The sequence below is a fragment of the Procambarus clarkii genome, chromosome 10 (assembly GCF_040958095.1).
Source record: "Procambarus clarkii isolate CNS0578487 chromosome 10, FALCON_Pclarkii_2.0, whole genome shotgun sequence".
Taxonomy (NCBI): domain Eukaryota; kingdom Metazoa; phylum Arthropoda; class Malacostraca; order Decapoda; family Cambaridae; genus Procambarus; species Procambarus clarkii.
Window position 1 is genome coordinate 36,311,303 of NC_091159.1, and position 26,596 is coordinate 36,337,898.

The following is a 26,596-nucleotide window of genomic DNA, read 5'->3' on the forward strand; positions in this document are numbered from 1 at the left end:
CTGTGCATTAAACATGGGCACCGAGTTCTCCCATATAACAGGGTTTGATGAAAAACGCGAGAGATCCCTCACTGTCTCATTGCCTGGAGAGGATGGGATATCTGGTTGGTTAAATACCCCGGAATTCCCACCTCTTTAGGGCTCTGAAGTATGGTGTAGTGGATACAAGTGCGTACCTGCCATCTTGATGGTCAGTGTTTGAGTCCCTGGTGGGTGTGTCTAACTTTAGACACACCCTGGTGGGTGTGTCTAAAGTTATATATATAAAACTATATATATATAGTTATATATATATATAACTAATATATATATATATATATATATATATATATATATATATATATATATATATATATATATATATATATATATATATATATATATATATATATTAGTATATTTTGGTAGCAGTCTTTCCTGTAGACATATATTATTAAATATGACCGAAAAAGTAAGATTAATAATTCTAACACGAATTTTCTCAATCTTTCGTACATTACGCTTCACTGTTGGAGGTAAATTAAAAATCAATTCTCCAAAATTCATTTTTATTTCTAGTCTGACGCGACACGGGCGCGTTTCGTAAAACTTATTACATTTTCAAAGACTTTAGTTCACAAATACACAACTGAATAGAACTTACGTATCTCCGATTTTATATCTACATTTGAGTGAGGTGGAAGGGGTGACGTGGCATTAACACAAGACAGAACAAAATGTGGTATTAATAGGGTATTAATTTCATCAACACAAGACAGAACAAGGGTATTAATAGGGTATTAATTTCATCAACACAACAAGACAGAACACGAAACAATGGATATTGAATAGAAGTGTTTGTAGAAAGCCTATTGGTCCATATTTCTTGATGCTTCTATATTGGAGCGGAGTCTTGAGGTGGGTAGAATATAGTTGTGTAATAATTGGCTGTTGATTGCTGGTGTTGACTGCTTGATGTGTAGTGCCTCGCAAACGTCAAGCCGCCTGCTATCGCTGTATCTATCGATGATTTCTGTGTTGTTTACTAGGATTTCTCTGGCGATGGTTTGGTTGTGGGAAGAGATTATATGTTCCTTAATGGAGCCCTGTTGCTTATGCATCGTTAAACGCCCAGAAAGAGATGTTGTTGTCTTGCCTATATACTGGGTTTTTTGGAGCTTACAGTCCCCAAGTGGGCATTTGAAGGCATAGACGACGTTAGTCTCTTTTAAAGCGTTCTGTTTTGTGTCTGGAGAGTTTCTCATGAGTAGGCTGGCCGTTTTTCTGGTTTTATAGTAAATCGTCAGTTGTATCCTCTGATTTTTGTCTGTAGGGATAACGTTTCTATTAACAATATCTTTCAGGACCCTTTCCTCCGTTTTATGAGCTGTGGAAAAGAAGTTCCTGTAAAATAGTCTAATAGGGGGTATAGGTGTTGTGTTAGTTGTCTCTTCAGAGGTTGCATGGCTTTTCACTTTCCTTCTTATGATGTCTTCGACGAAACCATTGGAGAAGCCGTTATTGACTAGGACCTGCCTTACCCTACAGAGTTCTTCGTCGACTTGCTTCCATTCTGAGCTGTGGCTGAGAGCACGGTCGACATATGCGTTAACAACACTCCTCTTGTACCTGTCTGGGCAGTCGCTGTTGGCATTTAGGCACATTCCTATGTTTGTTTCCTTAGTGTAGTCTGCAGTGTGGAAACCTCCGCCCTTTTCCATGACTGTTACATCTAGAAAGGGCAGCTTCCCATCCTTTTCCATCTCGTAAGTGAAACGCAGCACGGAACTCTGCTAAAATGCCTCCTTCAGCTCCTGCAGATGTCTGACATCAGGTACCTGTGTAAAAATGTCGTCAACATACCTGCAGTATATGGCCGGTTTCAAGTTCATGTCGACTAAGACTTTTTGCTCGATGGTACCCATGTAGAAGTTTGCAAACAGGACACCTAGGGGAGAACCCATGGCGACCCCATCTACTTGCTTATACATGTGCCCATCCGGGCTCAAGAAGGGTGCCTCTTTAGTACAAGCTTGGAGTAGTTTCCTCAGAATATTTTCTGGTATGTCAAGAGGAGTACAGGCTGGATCACGATACACTCTGTCGGCTATCATTCCGATTGTCTCGTCCACAGGTACGTTGGTAAACAGCGATTCTACGTCCAACGAGGCTCTTATCCCTGTGGCCCGTGTGCCCCGCAGTAAGTCAACAAATTCCTTTGGAGACTTCAGGCTGAAGGCGCAACGAACATAAGGAGTCAGCAGTCCGTTGAGTCGCTTCGCCAGTCTGTACGTGGGTGTGGGTATCTGGCTAATGATTGGCCGAAGTGGGTTTCCAGGCTTGTGCGTCTTGACATTTCCATACGCATATCCAGGTTTATATTCCCCAATGATCTTTGGCAGGTGGAGTCCGGATTTCTTGGCATTCACAGTTTCGATCAGTTTGTTGACCTAAAGTCTTTGAAAATGTAATAAGTTTTACGAAACGCGCCCGTGTCGCGTCAGACTAGAAATAAAAATGAATTTTGGAGAATTGATTTTTAATTTACCTCCCAACAGTGAAGCGTAATGTACGAAAGATTGAGAAAATTCGTGTTAGAATTATTAATCTTACTTTTTCGGTCATATTTAATAATATATATATATATATATATATATATATATATATATATATATATATATATATATATATATATATATATATATATATATATATTGCATTGTACGTTACACGGTACAGCACTTGAAATGTTTGCATAAGGTCGCGACCCACGCAGAGCTTTTCTGACAACATGTAAACAAAATGGCACCAGCGGCATACACGCGAGCTGGCGGAGCTCAGGATCGCCTTGAGAAGCCTAGACAAAAATGTATTCAAAGCGTTATGTGCAATGTACAATGAAATCACGGTGAGCAAGGACGAGGGGTTCTATCCCGCCGTCCTAATCCAAAGATGGTGTACACAGCATCGCAGGGAGGGAAACAGGAGAGGCTGCCTCCATACCAATAACGAGACACGAAGGTGTAGAAGTTAGAGCACCAGACTCCCGAACGTTAGAAATGAAGGCGCTTAACCCCCCCCCCCCCCCTCCTGCAAACTTATTCACTCACTCTACTTCTCATTCTCTCATTCACTTCTCATTCTCTCATTCATTCACATGGATTCGTGGAGAGAGTCATTCTCTCTCTCTATATGTCCATATTTTAAAGTATATGAAGAGCACGACAGGAGGCGCCAGACATTAGAGTATTATATGCATAATATTGTTTGTATTGCAACATGTTCACCATCAACATTGGGTACGAACAAAGTCGTCGTCTTCCCTAATACTCGACAAAGAAAAATGTAACGAAAGTCCAAATTATATTAATTGGTGTAACATCGCAGGCCGCGCATATTAAATGTGACCTCAGGGTGCCGTAGTCACAGAGTCCGTGGCTAGAGTCCGTGGTTAGAGGTCGTCGCAGAGTCTGTGGCCAGAGTCTGACCATAAAGGTGAGGTCAAGGGAAAGCGCCAAGCCTTTACGACTCTACAGCACTGGGAAGGGGCCAGGATAAGGATTAGGGTTGGGACGAGGTGAAGGAATGGTGCACAACCACTTGGACGGTCGTTAATTGAACGCCGACCTGCATGAAGCGAGACCGTTGCTCTACCGTCCAGTCCAAGTGGCTGCCATAGAGGCGACACAGCTGGTGCAGTTGAAGAAGACGAACAAAACAGATCGCCACCGGAGCAGTCTGAAACCATCGCATGAGAATCGTAGCCAATCCTCTCCAGTGTTATAGGATTGGACGTATCGGATTCCACAGAATAGCGTTCAATACTCACTTGGTGCGCAAATCTACATTGATTGTTGGATTCAGCCCGCCCGCCCGGCCCGCCCGGCCCGCCCGGCCCGCCCGGCCCGCCCGGCCCGCCCGGCCCGCCCGGCCTGCCCGCCCGCCCGCCCGGCCTGCCCGCCCCGCCCGCCCGGCCTGCCCGCCCCGCCCGCCCGGCCTGCCCGCCCCGCCCGCCCCGGCCCGCCCGTTAAATCCCGCCCACCAATACCCCCTCCAAAAGGCCCGCCCTTCTACTCTGTGACCAGACCAGCTACAGAAATAGACGCCTGCCGAACTTTAGATAGCATCGTATACTCTATATTTTACTGACTTTTGAAATTTATATACAAATTTGAATTGAAAACTTATTTATCTTGAATAGTCATACAACCAAATAGCTGTCATATTTATGTCGTGTATAATTATGTATGATTGTAGCTGCTTGCACGCACTCACTTGATGCCTTCATTCCACTCCCTCTCGCACACTGTAGGTCAGCTGTGATTGTTGTGAGGGTGTCAGCGGTGATTGTTGTGAGGGCGTCAGCTGTGATTGTTGTGAGGGGCGTCGGCCGTGATTGTTGTGAGGGGCGCCAGCTATGATTGTTGTGAGGGTGTCAGCTGTGATTGTTGTGTCAGCCGTGATTGTTGTGAGGGGCGCCAGCTATGATTGTTGTGAGGGCGTCAGCTGTGATTGTTGTGAGGGGCGTCAGCTGTGATTGTTGTGAGGGGCGCCAGCTGTAATTGTTGTGAGGGTGTCAGCCGTGATTGTTGTGAGGGTGTCAGCCGTGATTATTGTGAGGGCGTCAGCTGTGATTGTTGTGAGGGCCGTCAACTATGATTGTTGTGTTAGCTGTGATTGTTGTGAGGGGCGCCAGCTATGATTGTTGTGTTAGCTGTGATTGTTGTGAGGGGCGCCAGCTGTGATTGTTGTGTCAGCTGTGATTGTTGTGAGGGGCGCCAGCTGTGATTGTTGTGTTAGCTGTGATTGTTGTGAGGGGCGCCAGCTGTGATTGTTGTGTTAGCTGTGATTGTTGTAAGTGTGTTAGCCGTGATTGTTGTGAGGGCGTCAGCTGTGATTGTTGTGAGGGGCGCCAGCCGTGATTGTTGTGAGGGGCGCCAGCCGTGATTGTTGTGAGGGTGTCAGCCGTGATTATTGTGAGGGTGTCAGTTGTGATTGTTGTGAGGGTGTCAGCCGTGATTATTGTGAGGGTGTCAGCTGTGATTGTTGTGAGGGTGTCAGCTGTGATTGTTGTGAGGGTGTCAGTAGTAGGGTTGGCGCCACACAGACGATATTTTTTTTTCAGGGAAAATATCGTCTGTGTGGCGCCAGGGTTTTCAGGTAAATTTAGAATATCCCCTGTGCGCCCCAAGGGTTTCAGGTAAATTTAGAAATATCGTCTGTGTGGAGCCAGGGTTTTCAGGTAAATTTTGTCAGTCGCAGATTTTAGAAGTAAGGATTTCTTATGAGAAAAATAATTTCCGAGACTTAGAAGTTTGTTAAAGCCTTATGGGAGAAATTCAAATAACGTGTGTAGCACTTTAGGGCTTCCAGGAGAACTCTACGGACATATTTTACGTGTTTTCAACTTACAAAATCGTCTATGTAAGCCTTAGTTATTCATATAAATTTAGAAAATCGCCTGTGTAAGTCATGGTTTTCAAGTCTCGTACATCACACCCCCCCCCCCCCCCCCCCCCCCCCCCTTACCTCGCAATCTGTCGCCTCACCTGTGTTTACTTTAGACGTCAGCCAGCCAGTCGGCTCTTAATCTTATCTTATCTTATCCATAATATCTGGACCGTCCCTCCTCTCTCTCTCTCTCTCTCTCCTTTCATTCAGTTCAACTATTTTCCAACATCGTATGTTTGCTCCTTTTCATTAAGCAAGTCAGTATGTTTGCTCCTTTTCATTAAGCAAGTCAGTTTTACACAAATAAATCATGTTAGTAAGCAAGTTCTAGCTCACGTTCCCCACCTTAGTCCCCTGTCGTATAAAGAATACTATCATTCCAATCCCTCTAAAATTTAAAAATAATCATATTTCAGACATAGTTTAGTAAATGCAAACAATTATCAAACTCTAGCTCTTGTCCCCAGCTTAGTTCATTTGTACAAAATCATTAGTAACAGTCCAAATTCCCTGAGATTTTTAGCCTCTGTATTTCAGACACCGTAAATAAGATCAAAACAGTTACCAAGCTCCAGCTCTTGTCCTCCGCCTTAGCTCTCTCTCGTATCTTCGTTAGTAACAGATCAATTCCCCTGAAATTTCTACCCTCTGTATTTCAGACACCGTAAATAAAATCAAGTCAGTTATCGAGCTCCAGCTCTCGTCCCCGCCTTAATTCTCTTTCGTATCTTTGTAAATAACCCATCAATTTCCCTAAAATTAAAAGCAGACATACTTCAAAGTTAGTAAATAAGATCAAGTCAGTTACTGAGCTCCAGCTCTCGTCCCCCACCCTCTTCCACCCTCGAGTCTTTGTAAATAAACCATCAATTTCCCTTAAATTTTTACCCTCTGTATTTCAGACACCGTAAATAAAATCAAGTCAGTTATCGAGCTCCAGCTCTCGTCCCCGCCTTAATTCTCTTTCGTATCTTTGTAAATAACCCATCAATTTCCCTGAAATTTTTACCCTCTGTATTTCAGACATAGTAAATATGATGAAAACAATTATAAAACTCTAGCTCTTGTCCTCTGTCCAAGTTCACTCCTGTAAATTCATTACTATCAATCCAAATCCCCCTGAGATTTAAACACCCAACTACATTTTCAGACATAGTAAATAAAAACCAGTTCAGTTATCAAGTTACAACTCTTGTGCCCCAGCTTAGTTCATTTGTGCAAGTTCTTTATTTTCCAAACTAAATCACCTGAGATTTAAGATCACCTTATTTTCTAACGTAGTAAAATTAATCTGGACATTAGCAAAGCTCCATTTCCTCAGCCATAGATCATCAGACATAAATATATTCAATCAAGTCCGTCTCCAACCTATCTGTTTATCAGAGTAATTACTTTACCCTTTCCCTCCCTTACCTTCTCATCCCCAACGTATCAAAACCTTCAATAATCATACTGTATTTGCATATTTTCTCTATATTCACTGTGTTCTTCGTATTCTCATCCGTGTTCACTCCATGTTCTTCAAATGTTCACAGTCCCATTCAGTTCATATTTTCACAAGTATCTCCATTTTTTATGTAATCTTTCTCTTTGTCTCAATATGTTCTCTACAAATTCTAGTCATATTTTCTATGTTCATCACATGTTCTCTTTACAACTTTTATACTCAATATTCATGCTAACTTCCATATTTTGTGTTCTTTGTCAATATTCATGTTCCTCTACAAGTTCATGTTCCGCACAAGATCACTTCGTTTTTTCACCTTCACTTACATGTTTTCTACATTCTTTGTCATATTCTCCATGTTCTTCACAAGTCCATTGTTCATTCTTTGTAATCCCTATTCTCCTTATCATGTTTTCATGTTCTCTGTAAGTTCATATTCCCAGCATGTTCACTATATTCATCAACTTTTCTTACATATGTTCTTTGCCATGTTCCCCATATGTTCTCTGGGTTTTTCCCCTTACATGTTATTTAACGTTCCTTAACTAAAAAAATCTTTCGCCAATCAACTAAAACATAGTCACTTTCGTCATTTCTCAACTAAACTTATTATCCAATAAACCAAAAAATTGTCAAAGGAATCTTTCCAACACTGTTCATAACTAAACTTATTCCCTAATCATCGGAAAATAACCGTGTTCTTCATGTTTCATTGTCATTTCTTATCTAAAAAATTATCCGCCAATCATCAGAAAAGTCATGTTCATCATGTTTTGGCTTTTGCTCAACTAAAAGTATTCATCGGTCAACTAAAAATAGTTACTTCATCATGTTTCCTTGTCATTTCTTAACTGAAATATCACTTCTCTCATCTGAAAATAGTCAGGATTAACCTCATTCAACACCGTTCTTAACTAAAACAGCCTTTCGCTTAGCTAAAAATTGTCAAAGGAATCTTTTCAGCACTGTTCATAACTAACTTTATCCATCGTCAAGTAAGAAAATATAGTCAAAGATATCTATCATCGTCGTTCTTAACTGACATTTATACTTTGTGGAGCACTAAAATAGTCAAATGTAACTTTTTCAACACTTTCGTAACTAAAATTATATGTCGCTAAGTAAGAAAAATAGTCAAAGGTGCTCTTCTTTACACCAAAGTTACTCTTCGAGAAATCAAAGACTCTCTTCAATACATCAAGGACTTACTCAAAGACACCAAAGTTACACTCTAAGACATCCTTCGAGACATCAAAGACTTCAATGGGACTCTTCCATTCATCAAAGACATTCTCTAAGCCCTCAAAGTTATTCTCAGCACAATCAAAAGTTATTCCAAGACAACAAAAGTCATTCTCAGAGCTATCAAAATTATTCTCGGAGTCATCAAAAGGTATTCTCTAACTCACTTTTGGTCATTAAAGTTAAGTTCTATGTTATAAAAGTTTGTCTCAGAGACATCTAAAGTTAATCTTAGAGTTATCAAATGTAATCTCTAACTCTCTTTTGTTCATCAAAGTTGATCTCAGAGTTAACAAAGGTAATCTCTAACTCACTCTCGTTCATCAAAGTTATTCAAAGAGCTAACAAAAGTTATTCTCAGAGTCACCTTCGTTCTTCAGAGATACTTTCCAAAACATCTTTATTCATCAAAGTTATTCTCAGAGGCATAAAAGTCATTCTCAGAGCTATCAAACTTGTTCTCAAAGTCATCAAACTTATTCACAGAGTCATCAAAGTTAATCTAAGACATCATTTTTCATCAAAGATATTCTCTCTAAACCATCAATGTTCTTCTCTAAGACATAAAAGTTATTCTCAGACTCACCTTCGTTCGTCAGAGAAACTTTCAAAACATCTTTGTTCATCAAACTTGTTTTCAAAGTCATCAAAAGTTAATCTAAGACATCTTCTTTCATCAAAGTTATTTTCAGAGACATCTAAAGTTATTCTCAGAGCTATCAAACTTGTTCTCAGAGTCATCAAATGTTATTCTCGAAGTCATCAAAGTTATTTTCAGAGACATCTAAAGTTAATTTCTATGTTATAAAGTTATTCTCAGAGACATCTAAAGTTAATCTTGGTCATCAAAGTTGTTCTCTAAACATCAATGTTGTTCTCCAAGACATCAAAGATGTTCTCAAAATCATAAAAGTTATTCCCAGAGCTATCAAAGTTAATCTCAGAGTTATCCAAAGATATTCTCATGTCCACAAAAGTTATTCCAAGAGACGTCAAAGTTGTTTCAAAGACTTCAAAGTTAATCTCAGAGTTATCCAAAGACATTCTCAGAGACATCTAAAGTTATTCTCTAAGACATCAAAGTTGTTCTAAGAGTTATCAAAAGTTATTCTCAGTCATGATATGTTATTCTCTAACTCACTTCCATTCATCAAAGACATTCTCTAAGTCCTGAAAGTTATTCTCTAAGACAACAAAGTCTTTCTCAGAGCTACCAAAGATGTTCTCTAAATCATAAAAGTTAATCTTAACTCACCTTCGTTCATTAGAGAAACTTTCCAATCCATATTCGTTGACCAGAGTTATTCTCAGAGTCATCAAAGCGATCTCTAATTCATCTTCGTTCTCCAAAGTTGTTCTCTAAGACACCTTCATTCATCAAAGAAACTCTCCTTCTTCCATCATGTTATTCTTTAAGACATCTTCAGTCATAAAATTTTCTCTCCAAAATGTAACTAGTTCAGCTTTTCATACCAAACCTGCATTTCTGTTAAACATATTTTCTTAGTTGCTTTACCCTAAAACTGTTCTCTGAACTACACTGTTCAAACCTACGTAACCTATCCTCTCCACCCAATGTTACTTAGTTAACCTAACGTTCCTAAACCTAGCTTTACCTATCCTAACATACCTTACCTTACCTTCCCTATCTTACCTAACTTTACCTATCCTAACATAACTTACCTTACCTTCCCTATCTTACCTAACTTTACCTATCCTAACATAACTTACCTTACCTTCTCTAACTTAACCTAACTTTACCTATCCTAACTTAACTTACCTAACTTATTCTGCTTAACATAACTTACCTTCATATCTTACCTAACTTTACCTATCCTATCCTAACCTAACTTGTCTTACATAACTTAATCTTACTTTCCCAAACTGATGTATCCTAACTTATCTAGTCCAACCAGACATGATCTAACTTAAGTATTCCTTCTTGTCTTTGTGTTTCGTCAATCATTGTCTCATATTCATTTACTCATTTCAAGGGTTAATTTCTCAAATGGTCACTTATGCATTTCAAGTGCTATTTGTTAGAGATTGGATATTTAAGCATTTCAAAGAATTATAATTTCTCAAATGGACGTTTTTGCATTTCAAGTGCTATTTGCTAGAGATTGAATATTTAAGCATTTCAAAGAATTTTTGTTATATATGGGCATTTACTCATTTCAAGGGATAATTTCTCAAATGGACGTTTTTGCATTTCAAGTGTTATTTGTTTAAGATTGGGTATTTAACCATTTCAAAGGATTTTGTTATATATGGGAACTTACTCGGTTCAAGGGCTAATTTCTCAAATGGTCATTTTTGCAGATCAAGGGTTATTTGTTAAAGTTCATCAAGTTGCCCATAAGTTGTATTAGTAGGTTCTATCTTATGTTCTTATTCCCCAACCCCTTAACCTAACCTCTTGTAATCTTAGTGTATTTAGTAGGTTCTATCTTATGTTCTTATTCCCCAACCCTTTAACCTATCCTTTCAGATGTAGTTTGTTGAATATATTATCCTTTTCCTAACCTTTCAGATGTAGTTTGTTGAATATATTATCCTTTTCCTAACCTTTCAGATGTAGTTTTGTTTCTCCTTTTGTATATTTTTACCCAAACCATCTTTCCTTCTTTACTTTGATTCTCCTACTCCTTCTAACCCTCCTTTTCTATCTCTCTCCCTTATTCTCTCTCTTCCTCCCCTCTCTCTCCCTCATTTGCTCAAATGCTCTCTTGTTTCTCAAATTCAAGTCTTATTGCTCCCATTCTCACACCCTCATTCTCATTCACTTAGTTTTTCTTTTTCTCAATTCAAGTCTTATTGCTCCCATTCTCACACCCTCATTCTCATTCACTTAGTTTTTCTTTTTCTCAATTCAAGTCTTAGTGCTCCCATGCCCACACTCTCTCTCATTCTCTCTTCTTTGGTCCCATTTTCTTCCGCCCCCTCTCTCTTACTCCTTGCTCTTCTTTCATGCTCTCAATCCCTTGAGCTCTTGTTTCTCAATTTCAAGTCTTAGTAGATCTGATTCTTTACTATTGTAATTTTATTATTACTATGATAAAGAATGAACTTATATGTGAAAACAAAGTAAAGAAGGAAAGATGGTTAAGTGGGATGGTGGGTTTGGGTAAAATATACAAAAACAAGAAACAAAACTACATCTGAAAGGTTAGGAAAAGGATAATATATTCAACAAACTACATCTGAAAGGTTAGGAAAAGGATAATATATTCAACAAACTACATCTGAAAGGATAGGTTAAAGGGTTGGGGAATAAGAACATAAGATAGAACCTACTAAATACACTAAGATTACAAGAGGTTAGGTTAAGGGGTTGGGGAATAAGAACATAAGATAGAACCTACTAATACAACTTATGGGCAACTTGATGAACTTTAACAAATAACCCTTGATCTGCAAAAATGACCATTTGAGAAATTAGCCCTTGAACCGAGTAAGTTCCCATATATAACAAAATCCTTTGAAATGGTTAAATACCCAATCTTAAACAAATAACACTTGAAATGCAAAAACGTCCATTTGAGAAATTATCCCTTGAAATGAGTAAATGCCCATATATAACAAAAATTCTTTGAAATGCTTAAATATTCAATCTCTAGCAAATAGCACTTGAAATGCAAAAACGTCCATTTGAGAAATTATAATTCTTTGAAATGCTTAAATATCCAATCTCTAACAAATAGCACTTGAAATGCATAAGTGACCATTTGAGAAATTAACCCTTGAAATGAGTAAATGAATATGAGACAATGATTGACGAAACACAAAGACAAGAAGGAATACTTAAGTTAGATCATGTCTGGTTGGACTAGATAAGTTAGGATACATCAGTTTGGGAAAGTAAGATTAAGTTATGTAAGACAAGTTAGGTTAGGATAGGATAGGTAAAGTTAGGTAAGATATGAAGGTAAGTTATGTTAAGCAGAATAAGTTAGGTAAGTTAAGTTAGGATAGGTAAAGTTAGGTTAAGTTAGAGAAGGTAAGGTAAGTTATGTTAGGATAGGTAAAGTTAGGTAAGATAGGGAAGGTAAGGTAAGTTATGTTAGGATAGGTAAAGTTAGGTAAGATAGGGAAGGTAAGGTAAGGTATGTTAGGATAGGTAAAGCTAGGTTTAGGAACGTTAGGTTAACTAAGTAACATTGGGTGGAGAGGATAGGTTACGTAGGTTTGAACAGTGTAGTTCAGAGAACAGTTTTAGGGTAAAGCAACTAAGAAAATATGTTTAACAGAAATGCAGGTTTGGTATGAAAAGCTGAACTAGTTACATTTTGGAGAGAAAATTTTATGACTGAAGATGTCTTAAAGAATAACATGATGGAAGAAGGAGAGTTTCTTTGATGAATGAAGGTGTCTTAGAGAACAACTTTGGAGAACGAAGATGAATTAGAGATCGCTTTGATGACTCTGAGAATAACTCTGGTCAACGAATATGGATTGGAAAGTTTCTCTAATGAACGAAGGTGAGTTAAGATTAACTTTTATGATTTAGAGAACATCTTTGGTAGCTCTGAGAAAGACTTTGTTGTCTTAGAATAACTTTCAGGACTTAGAGAATGTCTTTGATGAATGGAAGTGAGTTAGAGAATAACATATCATGACTGAGAATAACTTTTGATAACTCTTAGAACAACTTTGATGTCTTAGAGAATAACTTTAGATGTCTCTGAGAATGTCTTTGGATAACTCTGAGATTAACTTTGAAGTCTTTGAAACAACTTTGACGTCTCTTGGAATAACTTTTGTGGACATGAGAATATCTTTGGATAACTCTGAGATTAACTTTGATAGCTCTGGGAATAACTTTTATGATTTTGAGAACATCTTTGATGTCTTGGAGAACAACATTGATGTTTAGAGAACAACTTTGATGACCAAGATTAACTTTAGATGTCTCTGAGAATAACTTTATAACATAGAAATTAACTTTAGATGTCTCTGAAAATAACTTTGATGACTTCGAGAATAACATTTGATGACTCTGAGAACAAGTTTGATAGCTCTGAGAATAACTTTAGATGTCTCTGAAAATAACTTTGATGAAAGAAGATGTCTTAGATTAACTTTTGATGACTTTGAAAACAAGTTTGATGAACAAAGATGTTTTGAAAGTTTCTCTGACGAACGAAGGTGAGTCTGAGAATAACTTTTATGTCTTAGAGAAGAACATTGATGGTTTAGAGAGAATATCTTTGATGAAAAATGATGTCTTAGATTAACTTTGATGACTCTGTGAATAAGTTTGATGACTTTGAGAACAAGTTTGATAGCTCTGAGAATGACTTTTATGCCTCTGAGAATAACTTTGATGAATAAAGATGTTTTGGAAAGTATCTCTGAAGAACGAAGGTGACTCTGAGAATAACTTTTGTTAGCTCTTTGAATAACTTTGATGAACGAGAGTGAGTTAGAGATTACCTTTGTTAACTCTGAGATCAACTTTGATGAACAAAAGAGAGTTAGAGATTACATTTGATAACTCTAAGATTAACTTTAGATGTCTCTGAGACAAACTTTTATAACATAGAACTTAACTTTAATGACCAAAAGTGAGTTAGAGAATACCTTTTGATGACTCCGAGAATAATTTTGATAGCTCTGAGAATGACTTTTGTTGTCTTGGAATAACTTTTGATTGTGCTGAGAATAACTTTGAGGGCTTAGAGAATGTCTTTGATGAATGGAAGAGTCCCATTGAAGTCTTTGATGTCTCGAAGGATGTCTTAGAGTGTAACTTTGGTGTCTTTGAGTAAGTCCTTGATGTATTGAAGAGAGTCTTTGATTTCTCGAAGAGTAACTTTGGTGTAAAGAAGAGCACCTTTGACTATTTTTCTTACTTAGCGACATATAATTTTAGTTACGAAAGTGTTGAAAAAGTTACATTTGACTATTTTAGTGCTCCACAAAGTATAAATGTCAGTTAAGAACGACGATGATAGATATCTTTGACTATATTTTCTTACTTGACGATGGATAAAGTTAGTTATGAACAGTGCTGAAAAGATTCCTTTGACAATTTTTAGCTAAGCGAAAGGCTGTTTTAGTTAAGAACGGTGTTGAATGAGGTTAATCCTGACTATTTTCAGATGAGAGAAGTGATATTTCAGTTAAGAAATGACAAGGAAACATGATGAAGTAACTATTTTTAGTTGACCGATGAATACTTTTAGTTGAGCAAAAGCCAAAACATGATGAACATGACTTTTCTGATGATTGGCGGATAATTTTTTAGATAAGAAATGACAATGAAACATGAAGAACACGGTTATTTTCCGATGATTAGGGAATAAGTTTAGTTATGAACAGTGTTGGAAAGATTCCTTTGACAATTTTTTGGTTTATTGGATAATAAGTTTAGTTGAGAAATGACGAAAGTGACTATGTTTTAGTTGATTGGCGAAAGATTTTTTTAGTTAAGGAACGTTAAATAACATGTAAGGGGAAAAACCCAGAGAACATATGGGGAACATGGCAAAGAACATATGTAAGAAAAGTTGATGAATATAGTGAACATGCTGGGAATATGAACTTACAGAGAACATGAAAACATGATAAGGAGAATAGGGATTACAAAGAATGAACAATGGACTTGTGAAGAACATGGAGAATATGACAAAGAATGTAGAAAACATGTAAGTGAAGGTGAAAAAACGAAGTGATCTTGTGCGGAACATGAACTTGTAGAGGAACATGAATATTGACAAAGAACACAAAATATGGAAGTTAGCATGAATATTGAGTATAAAAGTTGTAAAGAGAACATGTGATGAACATAGAAAATATGACTAGAATTTGTAGAGAACATATTGAGACAAAGAGAAAGATTACATAAAAAATGGAGATACTTGTGAAAATATGAACTGAATGGGACTGTGAACATTTGAAGAACATGGAGTGAACACGGATGAGAATACGAAGAACACAGTGAATATAGAGAAAATATGCAAATACAGTATGATTATTGAAGGTTTTGATACGTTGGGGATGAGAAGGTAAGGGAGGGAAAGGGTAAAGTAATTACTCTGATAAACAGATAGGTTGGAGACGGACTTGATTGAATATATTTATGTCTGATGATCTATGGCTGAGGAAATGGAGCTTTGCTAATGTCCAGATTAATTTTACTACGTTAGAAAATAAGGTGATCTTAAATCTCAGGTGATTTAGTTTGGAAAATAAAGAACTTGCACAAATGAACTAAGCTGGGGCACAAGAGTTGTAACTTGATAACTGAACTGGTTTTTATTTACTATGTCTGAAAATGTAGTTGGGTGTTTAAATCTCAGGGGGATTTGGATTGATAGTAATGAATTTACAGGAGTGAACTTGGACAGAGGACAAGAGCTAGAGTTTTATAATTGTTTTCATCATATTTACTATGTCTGAAATACAGAGGGTAAAAATTTCAGGGAAATTGATGGGTTATTTACAAAGATACGAAAGAGAATTAAGGCGGGGACGAGAGCTGGAGCTCGATAACTGACTTGATTTTATTTACGGTGTCTGAAATACAGAGGGTAAAAATTTAAGGGAAATTGATGGTTTATTTACAAAGACTCGAGGGTGGAAGAGGGTGGGGGACGAGAGCTGGAGCTCAGTAACTGACTTGATCTTATTTACTAACTTTGAAGTATGTCTGCTTTTAATTTTAGGGAAATTGATGGGTTATTTACAAAGATACGAAAGAGAATTAAGGCGGGGACGAGAGCTGGAGCTCGATAACTGACTTGATTTTATTTACGGTGTCTGAAATACAGAGGGTAGAAATTTCAGGGGAATTGATCTGTTACTAACGAAGATACGAGAGAGAGCTAAGGCGGAGGACAAGAGCTGGAGCTTGGTAACTGTTTTGATCTTATTTACGGTGTCTGAAATACAGAGGCTAAAAATCTCAGGGAATTTGGACTGTTACTAATGATTTTGTACAAATGAACTAAGCTGGGGACAAGAGCTAGAGTTTGATAATTGTTTGCATTTACTAAACTATGTCTGAAATATGATTATTTTTAAATTTTAGAGGGATTGGAATGATAGTATTCTTTATACGACAGGGGACTAAGGTGGGGAACGTGAGCTAGAACTTGCTTACTAACATGATTTATTTGTGTAAAACTGACTTGCTTAATGAAAAGGAGCAAACATACTGACTTGCTTAATGAAAAGGAGCAAACATACGATGTTGGAAAATAGTTGAACTGAATGAAAGGAGAGAGAGAGAGAGAGAGAGGAGGGACGGTCCAGATATTATGGATAAGATAAGATAAGATTAAGAGCCGACTGGCTGGCTGACGTCTAAAGTAAACACAGGTGAGGCGACAGATTGCGAGGTAAGGGGGGGGGGGGGGAGGGAGGGGGGTGTGATGTACGAGACTTGAAAACCATGACTTACACAGGCGATTTTCTAAATTTATATGAATAACTAAGGCTTACATAGACGATTTTGTAAGTTGAAAACACGTAAAATATGTCCGTAGAGTTCTCCTGGAAGCCCTAAAGTGCTACACACGTTATTTGAATTTCTCCCATAAGGCTTTAACAAACTTCTAAGTCTCGGAAATTATTTTTCTCATAAGAAATCCTTACTTCTAAAATCTGCGACTGACAAAATTTACCTGAAAACCCTGGCTCCACACAGACGATATTTCTAAATTTACCTGAAACCCTTGGGGCGCACAGGGGATATTCTAAATTTACCTGAAAACCCTGGCGCCACACAGACGATATTTTCCCTGAAAAAAAAATATCGTCTGTGTGGCGCCAACCCTACTACTGGTGTCAGCTGTGATTGTTGTGAGGGGCGCCAGCCGTGATTGTTGTGAGGGTGTCAGTTGTGATTGTTGTGAGGGTGTCAGCTGTGATTGTTGTGAGGGTGTCAGCTGTGATTGTTGTGAGGGTGTCAGCTGTGATTGTTGTGAGGGGCGCCAGCCGTGATTGTTGTGAGGGTGTCAGTTGTGATTGTTGTGAGGGTGTCAGCCGTGATTATTGTGAGGGCGTCAGCTGTGATTGTTGTGAGGGCCGTCAACTATGATTGTTGTGTTAGCTGTGATTGTTGTGAGGGGCGCCAGCTATGATTGTTGTGTTAGCTGTGATTGTTGTGAGGGGCGCCAGCTGTGATTGTTGTTAGCTGTGATTGTTGTTAGCTGTGATTGTTGTGAGGGGCGCCAGCTGTGATTGTTGTGTTAGCTGTGATTGTTGTAAGTGTGTTAGCCGTGATTGTTGTGAGGGCGTCAGCTGTGATTGTTGTGAGGGGCGTCAGCTGTGATTGTTGTGAGGGGCGCCAGCCGTGATTGTTGTGAGGGTGTCAGCCGTGATTGTTGTGAGGGCGTCAGCCGTGATTGTTGTGAGGGGCGTCAGCTGTGATTGTTGTGAGGGGCGCCAGCCGTGATTGTTGTGAGGGTGTCAGCCGTGATTATTGTGAGGGTGTCAGTTGTGATTGTTGTGAGGGTGTCAGCCGTGATTATTGTGAGGGTGTCAGTTGTGATTGTTGTGAGGGTGTCAGCTGTGATTGTTGTGAGGGTGTCAGCTGTGATTGTTGTGAGGGTGTCAGCTGTGATTGTTGTGAGGGGCGCCAGCCGTGATTGTTGTGAGGGTGTCAGTTGTGATTGTTGTGAGGGTGTCAGCTGTGATTGTTGTGAGGGTGTCAGCTGTGATTGTTGAGGGTGTCAGCTGTGATTGTTGTGAGGGGCGCCAGCCGTGATTGTTGTGAGGGTGTCAGTTGTGATTGTTGTGAGGGTGTCAGCTGTGATTGTTGTGAGGGTGTCAGCTGTGATTGTTGTGAGGGTGTCAGCTGTGATTGTTGTGAGGGGCGTCAGCTGTGATTGTTGTGAGGGGCGCCAGCTGTAATTGTTGTGAGGGTGTCAGCCGTGATTGTTGTGAGGGTGTCAGCCGTGATTATTGTGAGGGCGTCAGCTGTGATTGTTGTGAGGGCCGTCAACTATGATTGTTGTGAGGGTGTCAGCTGTGATTATTGTGAGGGTGTCAGCTGTGATTGTTGTGAGGGTGTCAGCTGTGATTGTTGTGAGGGTGTCAGCTGTGATTGTTGTGAGGGGCGTCAGCTGTGATTGTTGTGAGGGGCGCCAGCTGTAATTGTTGTGAGGGTGTCAGCTGTGATTGTTGTGAGGGGGTGTCAGCGGTGATTGTTGTGAGGGGGCGTCAGGTGTGAGTGTCGAGGGTAAAGACAGGGCCATTAAGAACTGAGGCAGGTTTGATAACTGATAATTACAAAGAGAAGATAACATGAGAATTAATGAAACTGCAGAAGGCCTATTGACCCATGGGTGGCAGCTCGTACCTATAGCTGCGCAAACACTTTCATTTATACGTCTAACCTACTCTTGAAACACTCAAGGCTTGCTACGTCTGTTATGATGCCTGCTAATTGGTTCCATAAATCAACGACCCTGTTTCCAAGCCAGTATTTACCCAGGTATTTCGTATATCGTAACTTTCCAATATATATCCATTGTTTCGTGTTATATTTTGTGTTGATATATTTAACACCTTGTTAATATACCCACTTATTATGCCCTTTCATCCACTTCAATCATGTCACCCCTAATTTTTCACTTTTCTTGAGAATGTAAATTAAGCTTTTTCAATCTCTTCATATGGAACGTTTCTAATTTGCGGAATTAGCGTTGTCATCCTACGCTAAACGCGTTCTTATGAATTTATATCCATTATGAAGTATGGCTAGAAAACTGAACTGTATTATGTAAATGGTGGCCAAACTACACCAAGATACAGCTGAAGAATAACACCACGTGTTTTATTGCTAACGGTTCTAGAAATAAACCCCAGTACCCCATGCATGTATAAACCATCTCTGAGGATATACGCGAGTGAGTGTGTAGCGACAATATGTATCACGATAACTACCTGACTAAAATGTGTATTTTGCTTCGTTACAGACAGCTGGATGAGAACCAGATCACTTGCATCGACGAGCACGCCTTCAGGGGCCTGGCACTCCTGGAGATACTGTGAGTACCCCGGGGACCTTCTGTCCCTCTTTCCCTGGGTTATTGGCTCTTGTTCCTGGCCTGTTCCTCTCGCGTCCCCTCGCCTCCCCTCGCCTTCCTCAACACTCCCTTCCACCGTGCCTTATCTTACAACATGCACTGCTGGCTCACTCTGCTTTTCAATGTTCTCCTGTTTACACTTTGCTCACACGGCTCTGTTGCTTGTCCCTGTGCTCCGTCACCCTCCTGCCATCTTATTGAATCCTTCATCCACCATCCTTTACCACTTGCTCCTTCACCATGGTCTGCCACTTAATCTCTCCACATTGTCCCTTCACCATTCTCATTCCCTTGCACAGTCCACCCATCACCCTCAGTCATTCCCCATTTCCACCATCACCATCCCCCTCCACAATAATGTCTCATGTACACTCACCACTCTGGAGTGTTGGCGTGTGCGACACACCACCCTGTCCCTGGTTGCTCCAGGAGTACACTATCACCACACACACACCTGTCACCATACACGCCCACCACACACACCTGTCACCATAAACGCCCACCATACCAAACCTGGGCTACACAAGGGTTCCTCCTAACATTAATTGACGCCTGTCGATATTTTGTACTCTTTATGTTTACACAAAGTCATGATCTTTTCAGCCATCCAAACATGGCTCGTATGACTGCGAGCAGCAGGTGTGTGTTGAGAGCACTCCACTCGACACACACCTGGCAGTTGTCTTCAGGAACTCATCAACTGCAACTCTATGGTATCATTAGATCAGTTTCTGCTTATAAATCTCTTCATTATTCTCCAAAAAGGGAAGCGCAAAATCTTCACTAGTCCCTTTCTTTCCCCACCATCCATTTTCTTCAACGTCTCCCTCCGCACCTCCCTCTTCCTCCACTTATTTAGCCTTACAAAGGCGGTAGTTGAAGAGTGACGATGAACAACCGACCAGTCGTACTACAATCACTATCATTAAGGTTTTGCATATTATGTATAGTATTTTAATATACTAGAATGTGTTGCGTAGTTAGGCCTAACTTACGTTAAATTTGGCGGTTAGGTTACGTTAGCAATTATTGGTATTTGCACTACGTGGATAAAATGTTTAGGGAGGTGGGATTCGAGCCGAGGATGTGAACGGAACACTGCTCGACAAAAGTACTTACGTCATCAGTTGTAACATGTTTTTATTCATAAACTGAGGGTTTGGGGCACTAGAATAATGAGCATTTAGCCTTTGTTTATGAGAACGGGCTGTTACTCGACTCACAACTGATGTTCGAACATTGCCTCGCTGACGCCCTCTGTTCGAATCGTTCTTCTGTAAATGATTCACCCACGTATTAGAAATGCTAGTAATTTATTTTCAACAGAACCTAATCACATAACCTATCCTCATTTAGGCCTAATATGTACCAAATTCTAATATATAATAGAACGTTTATATGAGAAAATTCCATATTGAATACACAATACGTTAAAAATTGATGACTGCGTCTTTGGGGTCAACCAGTGGCTGGGCGTGCAGATGGCGCCTGTCTGAAGGCTCCGGTAGCACACAGTTGAGGTGAGGAGTGCATTACTTAAACACGGTCAGTCTGACATGTTAATATAACTTGTGTGTCCTTGCCAACAGAACATTGACCAACAACAACATTACAACGCTCTGGCGGGGCACCTTCGAGTCGACACCGCGCCTGCGCGCTCTCCGTGTCTCTGGCAACAAGCTCATCTGTGATTGTCACTTGTCATGGCTGGGACGCATGCTGGCCGCCGCCCCGCACCTCGCCCCCTACGTCCGCTGCTCCTCCCCCTACAGGCTCAAGGATAGACTCATCACTGAGGTCCTTGACAATGAATTCAAGTGCACTGGTGAGTATGACGATGGCTTTGTGTTGTGAAGGACCAGTGTTGGGCGGAGAGTAACTAATCATTGTCTAGGACCTTAATCTGTTGTGTTGGGTTATACAGAGGACAGATATTGGGATTTTAGTTATTTTACGTGTAATTGTACTCAAAATATTAATGATACGCTTTAGAGCACTGTTGCTCGTCTCGTACACTGGTTGTTTTGTGTTCACAGCTTATTTCATGGCAGGCGAGGTATAGAGTTAGATATTGACATCCTCTAATGCTCACATAGATGCAGCAAAATATCTAAATTACTCTCTCAAAACATTCAGGTTACCCCTGAAATGGGAACGAGAGGTCTCATAATCAATTCATGGACATATATTACCTTAATGCCACATCCCAGATTTGTACAATAAGTAATTAAAACAATAGATATGATAGGAAGAGCAGGTGATGACACCTCATCAGTGTTCAACCGCCCTTCGACCTTCTATCAGGAAATATAAGAAATATTGCCACAACAGAGGGTGAAATCTTCAAGAAGGAATTAGCAAAGTTCCTACAGCAAAATCCCAAGTAGCCGGATTATGATGGTTATGTGGATTTACAAAATTAAAAATTAATCGAAACAGCTGTCCGGGGAAAACATAGACAAACCACAGATTAAAAATTGGATTTGTTCATATATATATATATATACATATTATGCCGTATCTCTCTTTTATTTTTTGGGTCTGTTTCCTATTATATATCCAATGTAGGAATAGCACAACGGCATGGTACAGTACACATAAGTGGGAGGAGCATCACTCATAATTCCTGTCTCTGTAACCTTGAGCAGCGAGGCTGCTCCCCCGGCTGCCTTCAGGAGCGTGGTGTTGTACACGCAATCTGATTCCTGCTCTCTCATCTTTCTCTATCCTCTAAACTCCTCGACGACTTTTTATGTCGTAATCATGTTCCTACATTTTTTTCTCATGGTGCGTAGTCAAGTAAGTTCAAGCTTTCAACCTTCTCAGTTCCTGGATAAGTCTTGAGGGCAGCCTCTGGAATTTGTATCTTCAGGTTGATTCTGAAGAGGGATTCCACGTAGGGGCAGAATATTCATGTTCTATCTTCATGCATGTAGTGTACAATGCTCTCGAGCTTTCCTTCTCTAAATTACTGAATACTGCTCGAATGTTTGCCAGCTTTTCATAAGCTGTTGTTATGAATTCTGTTGAAATGTGCCTTTGATTTTAGGCTTGGCGTTATGTCCTCTTCCAGGCATTTTTACCTTGTGATTCGTTGTGCTATCATTTCCTCTTGTAGTTATTCTCAACCATTCCTTCTAACCCCAAACTATTTGATTACATCTGTTATATTGAAGTCCTTTTTTGACGTTGATATTTGTGTAGATTCGTGTCACGGTTGTGGGGTCGTGATCAAGCATGATCCCATGTGTGTGTGTGCAGTCGCCAGTTCCCTGCTGGCTGTGTTGTCTCTGGGGTGTTGACCTCCTCAGTGTGACCCCTGTGTGCTGGTACACCCGCCAGGTGGTGCTTATTCGCCGGCCTCTAGACATACTAGATAGATTTCTCACCAGGTTTCTGCCTGTTCTTTAATACATTGTTTTAGCCGATATTTAGGTTTGCTATACTGTGACGACCATTTGGCTTGGTCTGTGTTGAGAACTACAGGTTTAGGAACAAAGTTGTTGATTTATGGAACAAGTTACAGGTAACATCATAGACGTGAGATCGCTCGATTGTTTCAAGCGTAGGTGTGACAAATATATGAGTTTGGTTGCATATAAATAGGAGCTGCCGCGTGTGAACCAATAGCAGCTTCCTCGTATGGGCTACTAAGCCTTCTGCAATTGACTTTATACATTGATATCACTGGACGTAAGCCAACTGAGGTGGTAGTGATACTGAGCCAACTTGTCATACCTCGGGTTCACGGCGTTACTCACTGGGTTTCAGTATACGGCAGAATTAATCTGTTATTAATCTGAACTAATTGTTATGTTATGGTGTCTTGGTGTACACATGTTATGGTGTCTTGGGGGAGACATGTTATGGTGTCTTGGTGTACACATGTTATGGTGTCTTGGGGGAGACATGTTATGGTGTCTTGGTGTACACATGTTATGGTGTCTTGGGGGAGACATGTTATGGTGTCTTGGTGTACACATGTTATGGTGTCTTGGGGGAGACATGGTATGGTGTCTTGGTGTACACATGTTATGGTGTCTTGGGGTAGACATGTTATGGTGTCTTGCTGTACACATGTTATGGTGTCTTGGGGTAGACATGTTATGGTGTCTTAGGGTAGACATAAAATAAGCATACTGCTGTGTTTGGTGATCCTACACTAACAATAACTTAAGGTGCATAACTATAACCAGCTGTAACTAAATAAAGAGTTAATTTTAACATACTTTATTGCATTATTTCTAAGATTTAGCAAAGTTTTAATTTATCTATATAATTTACTTTCATTAAATCTTACCATCATAAACATGGGCATAATAATAATGTTTAAAGATTAACATTGTACTTACCACTGTTAATGTTAAAATAGGGATGGACTAAAGAGTTATATTGAAACAAAATTAAAAACAAAATGGGTAATGGATTTTTTCACATTTTTGTCTTAATCCAGATTGGAAAACCAGGGGTTAAGACCTTAAGTACCTTCCATAACCAGTGCCCCCCTCAGCTCAGCTCAGGACCCCTTCTTGTTGCATATGTCTGGCCTTTTTATATTTTTGTTTATGCCTTTGCAGGTGGGGGTTCCATGCCGGGGCTGCATACTCAAGGTAGGTTGTGTAGAGCTGGAGAGGCTGCTTTGTGTTAGCGTCTTTGAAAGCTTTCCAGACGTTGGCAAAGTCTTGTCACTGTGGCGACGTTGCTTGTGTCTACCTCTGGGGGTCTGTGTGGGTCTGTCTTCTCCCTCCTCGTCTTGTGGTCTCGTGCACCAAGATGTCTTCCCTTCTGTGTGTACGGTTTTGGGGTCTTCTCACTCCACTAGCTATCCTCTCAACTTTGCATTTGTTCGGATTAAAGAAGTATGTATATTATATGCAGAATAATTACATATGAAAACGTGTTGTTATTCTACATTTATGTGATCAGTGTGTCTTGCGCATTTCGTGCACATTATATATATATATATATATATATATATATATATATATATATATATATATATATATATATATATATATATATATATATATATATATATATATACGGTCACGGTCCGATTTGTTTAATAAGCAGAATTTTCCCGATAAATATTAATAATAAATCCTATGAAATAATACACCTTTCTATTACATTATATATGGTTGATTTTTTTTAATTTGAGTTAAAACAAACGTAGAAATATGACCAAACCTAACCTATCTTATCCTGAACTATCATAACAAAGTCACTAATTTATGTTCCTGATATAATATATTAATATTAATTCAAATAAACCAATTTTTTCAATAACGTAAATCACTTTCGCTACTAGGCAAATCGGACCTTGCATACTAGACCGAGTAGTAAGTTCTGGCCGCTAGGTATGGTATTATATATATATATATATATAATATATAATAATTATATAAGTATGTATATAAGTTTACAAGTTTATATTTTTAGACCACTTAGGGAGTGTGTTGGTTCATTTTACAATAGGACTCTTCTGCCTTGTCAGTTGTGTGTGAACTCACCTGCATGTGCTTGCAGGCAGAGTGTCTCCGTCCTTGTGTGTGTATACACATTTCTACACATACGAACACACACACATAAATATGTACCACACCAATGTTATTGTATGTCCACTGTCATATATATATATGTATATATATATATATATATATATATATATATATATATATATATATATATATATATATATATATATATATATATATTATTCACCAGGCCATACAGCCCAGCTTCCTGATAATAAAGTACCTGTGTGGTGATGAACCGCCAGAACGCAGACTTGTGATATTGAATTTCGACAAACTGGAAAAGTTTGTATATTTTATGCTAATAAAGCCTAGCCTAACCATCCTAGGTATAACACATGCAATCTGATGCCTAATATACTTCACATATTGGCTATACTAGACCTAGGAATATTTATGTTTCAGCTTTTAGCTTTAATTTTTTTCCGGACTTTAAAATGAATAGTACGAAAAGTGGCTTACTGGGATTCCATTGCTACATATGGGTATAATCGGCCACATAGTTACAAAAAGGACTGTCATTTCAGGAGGATGGGTGGACTTTATCAGGATATTTTCGAAGTAAAAGTTTTGGGGGGAAATATATTTATGTTGCGAGCTTTGGACCCCTCTCTTAGGGGGTCCAAATGTTATATGTATAACATTGTTTATATATGTTATGGGGGTATATGTTTATTATATATTCTGATATATTTCAAAATTCAGGAGTATCTTTTTTACGCGCCCGAGTATTGGGCAGTTACCGCCCGCCAGGCTGCTGGATGCATTGTCATTTGTTTATGCTCAACAAATGATATATATATATATATATATATATATATATATATATATATATATATATATATTATATATATATATATATAGTTTGTGAATATATAATGTAACATGATAAGCCTGAATGGTCCCCAGGCGTTACTGATGCACTCCAGACGTGCCATAAACTCTCTGAATGTGTCGGAAGCACTCCAGGCATAACAAAAAGCACTCCAGACGAGGCAGAATAACTCCAGACGACACAACACGGGACTTCTATTAAACTAATGCCAAATATAATATTTGCAGAATTACCAAAAGTATTGTAGAAGAGTTTAGAAGAGGGACTGAACAAGTCGACGATGGCGAGGTGTTACCTTGATGTGTGAGGTTCCTTCACTCAGGGTTTTGGGTCGTGGTGGGAATTCTTCACACCATCCTCCTTTGTTACTGTGTTAGCTTTTTCCGAGTTGGAAAGTTTTTTGTTTCTTTTTGGTGTGGTGGAATTGTTTGGTGAGCGAGGCGGCTCGCACGCCACGGAATGCACAAGTCACAAATTAGATCACGGTTCAATTTATGGATAAAATATCTGAAATATATTTTATCTGAATGCATAGAATCTTGGCTGTACGCGGAGGACAAAAGTCAATATATGTAGAGAGAGAGAGAGAGAAAAAGAGAGAGAGTAGCAAGCAAGCAAACCGGCAAGGGTGCAGAAATTAAGAAGATAATCCAATATAAAGACCAAGAGAGATGGGGAGACAGAGAGAGACACAGACATTGCTGAAGAAGAACACAAAGACCGGACTAGAGAGGGGAGCGTCGCCCTTGGCCCCTCTGGAAGAACTTCTGATCGCTCGCTTTTACCTTTCCAATTGAATTTCCATAATATTTGGTGTGGGTGAGGACGCCCTGGGTTATTAGATTTTCATGGAGGGGAAGGGCGCGGGGAGTCGTAGCGAGTTGGGGGCAAGGAGACGAGCAGAGAATTCAATAGCGATTGTGAGGGGAAGTGAAATCACAAGATCGCAGGAGACTTTCTGGAATGGCGAAGAATCAAGGAGTCTCGAGGGAGATTGTATAAAGGAGGAATTGCAAGACGCCTGGAAAAGTTGAGATAAGACCAGAGACCGCAAGATCAGAATTGG

The 26,596-nt window shown here is 39.3% G+C and overlaps 1 protein-coding gene across 5 annotated transcripts in view; it reads left to right on the forward strand.

The window, feature by feature from the left end:
* The window catches only part of LOC123745526 (slit guidance ligand), a 918,311-nt gene that overhangs the window by 732,117 nt on the left and 159,598 nt on the right, over positions 1–26,596 (forward strand). For 4 of the 5 annotated variants that reach the window (XM_069321856.1, XM_045726133.2, XM_069321858.1 and 1 more), the window contains exons 6-8: positions 19,048–19,119; positions 20,748–20,983; positions 23,736–23,768. In XM_069321856.1, coding sequence (XP_069177957.1) covers positions 19,048–19,119; positions 20,748–20,983; positions 23,736–23,768 — 341 coding nt within the window. The remainder of the gene's footprint in view (positions 1–19,047; positions 19,120–20,747; positions 20,984–23,735; positions 23,769–26,596) is intronic. The other variant, XM_045726125.2, reaches the window with a different exon arrangement.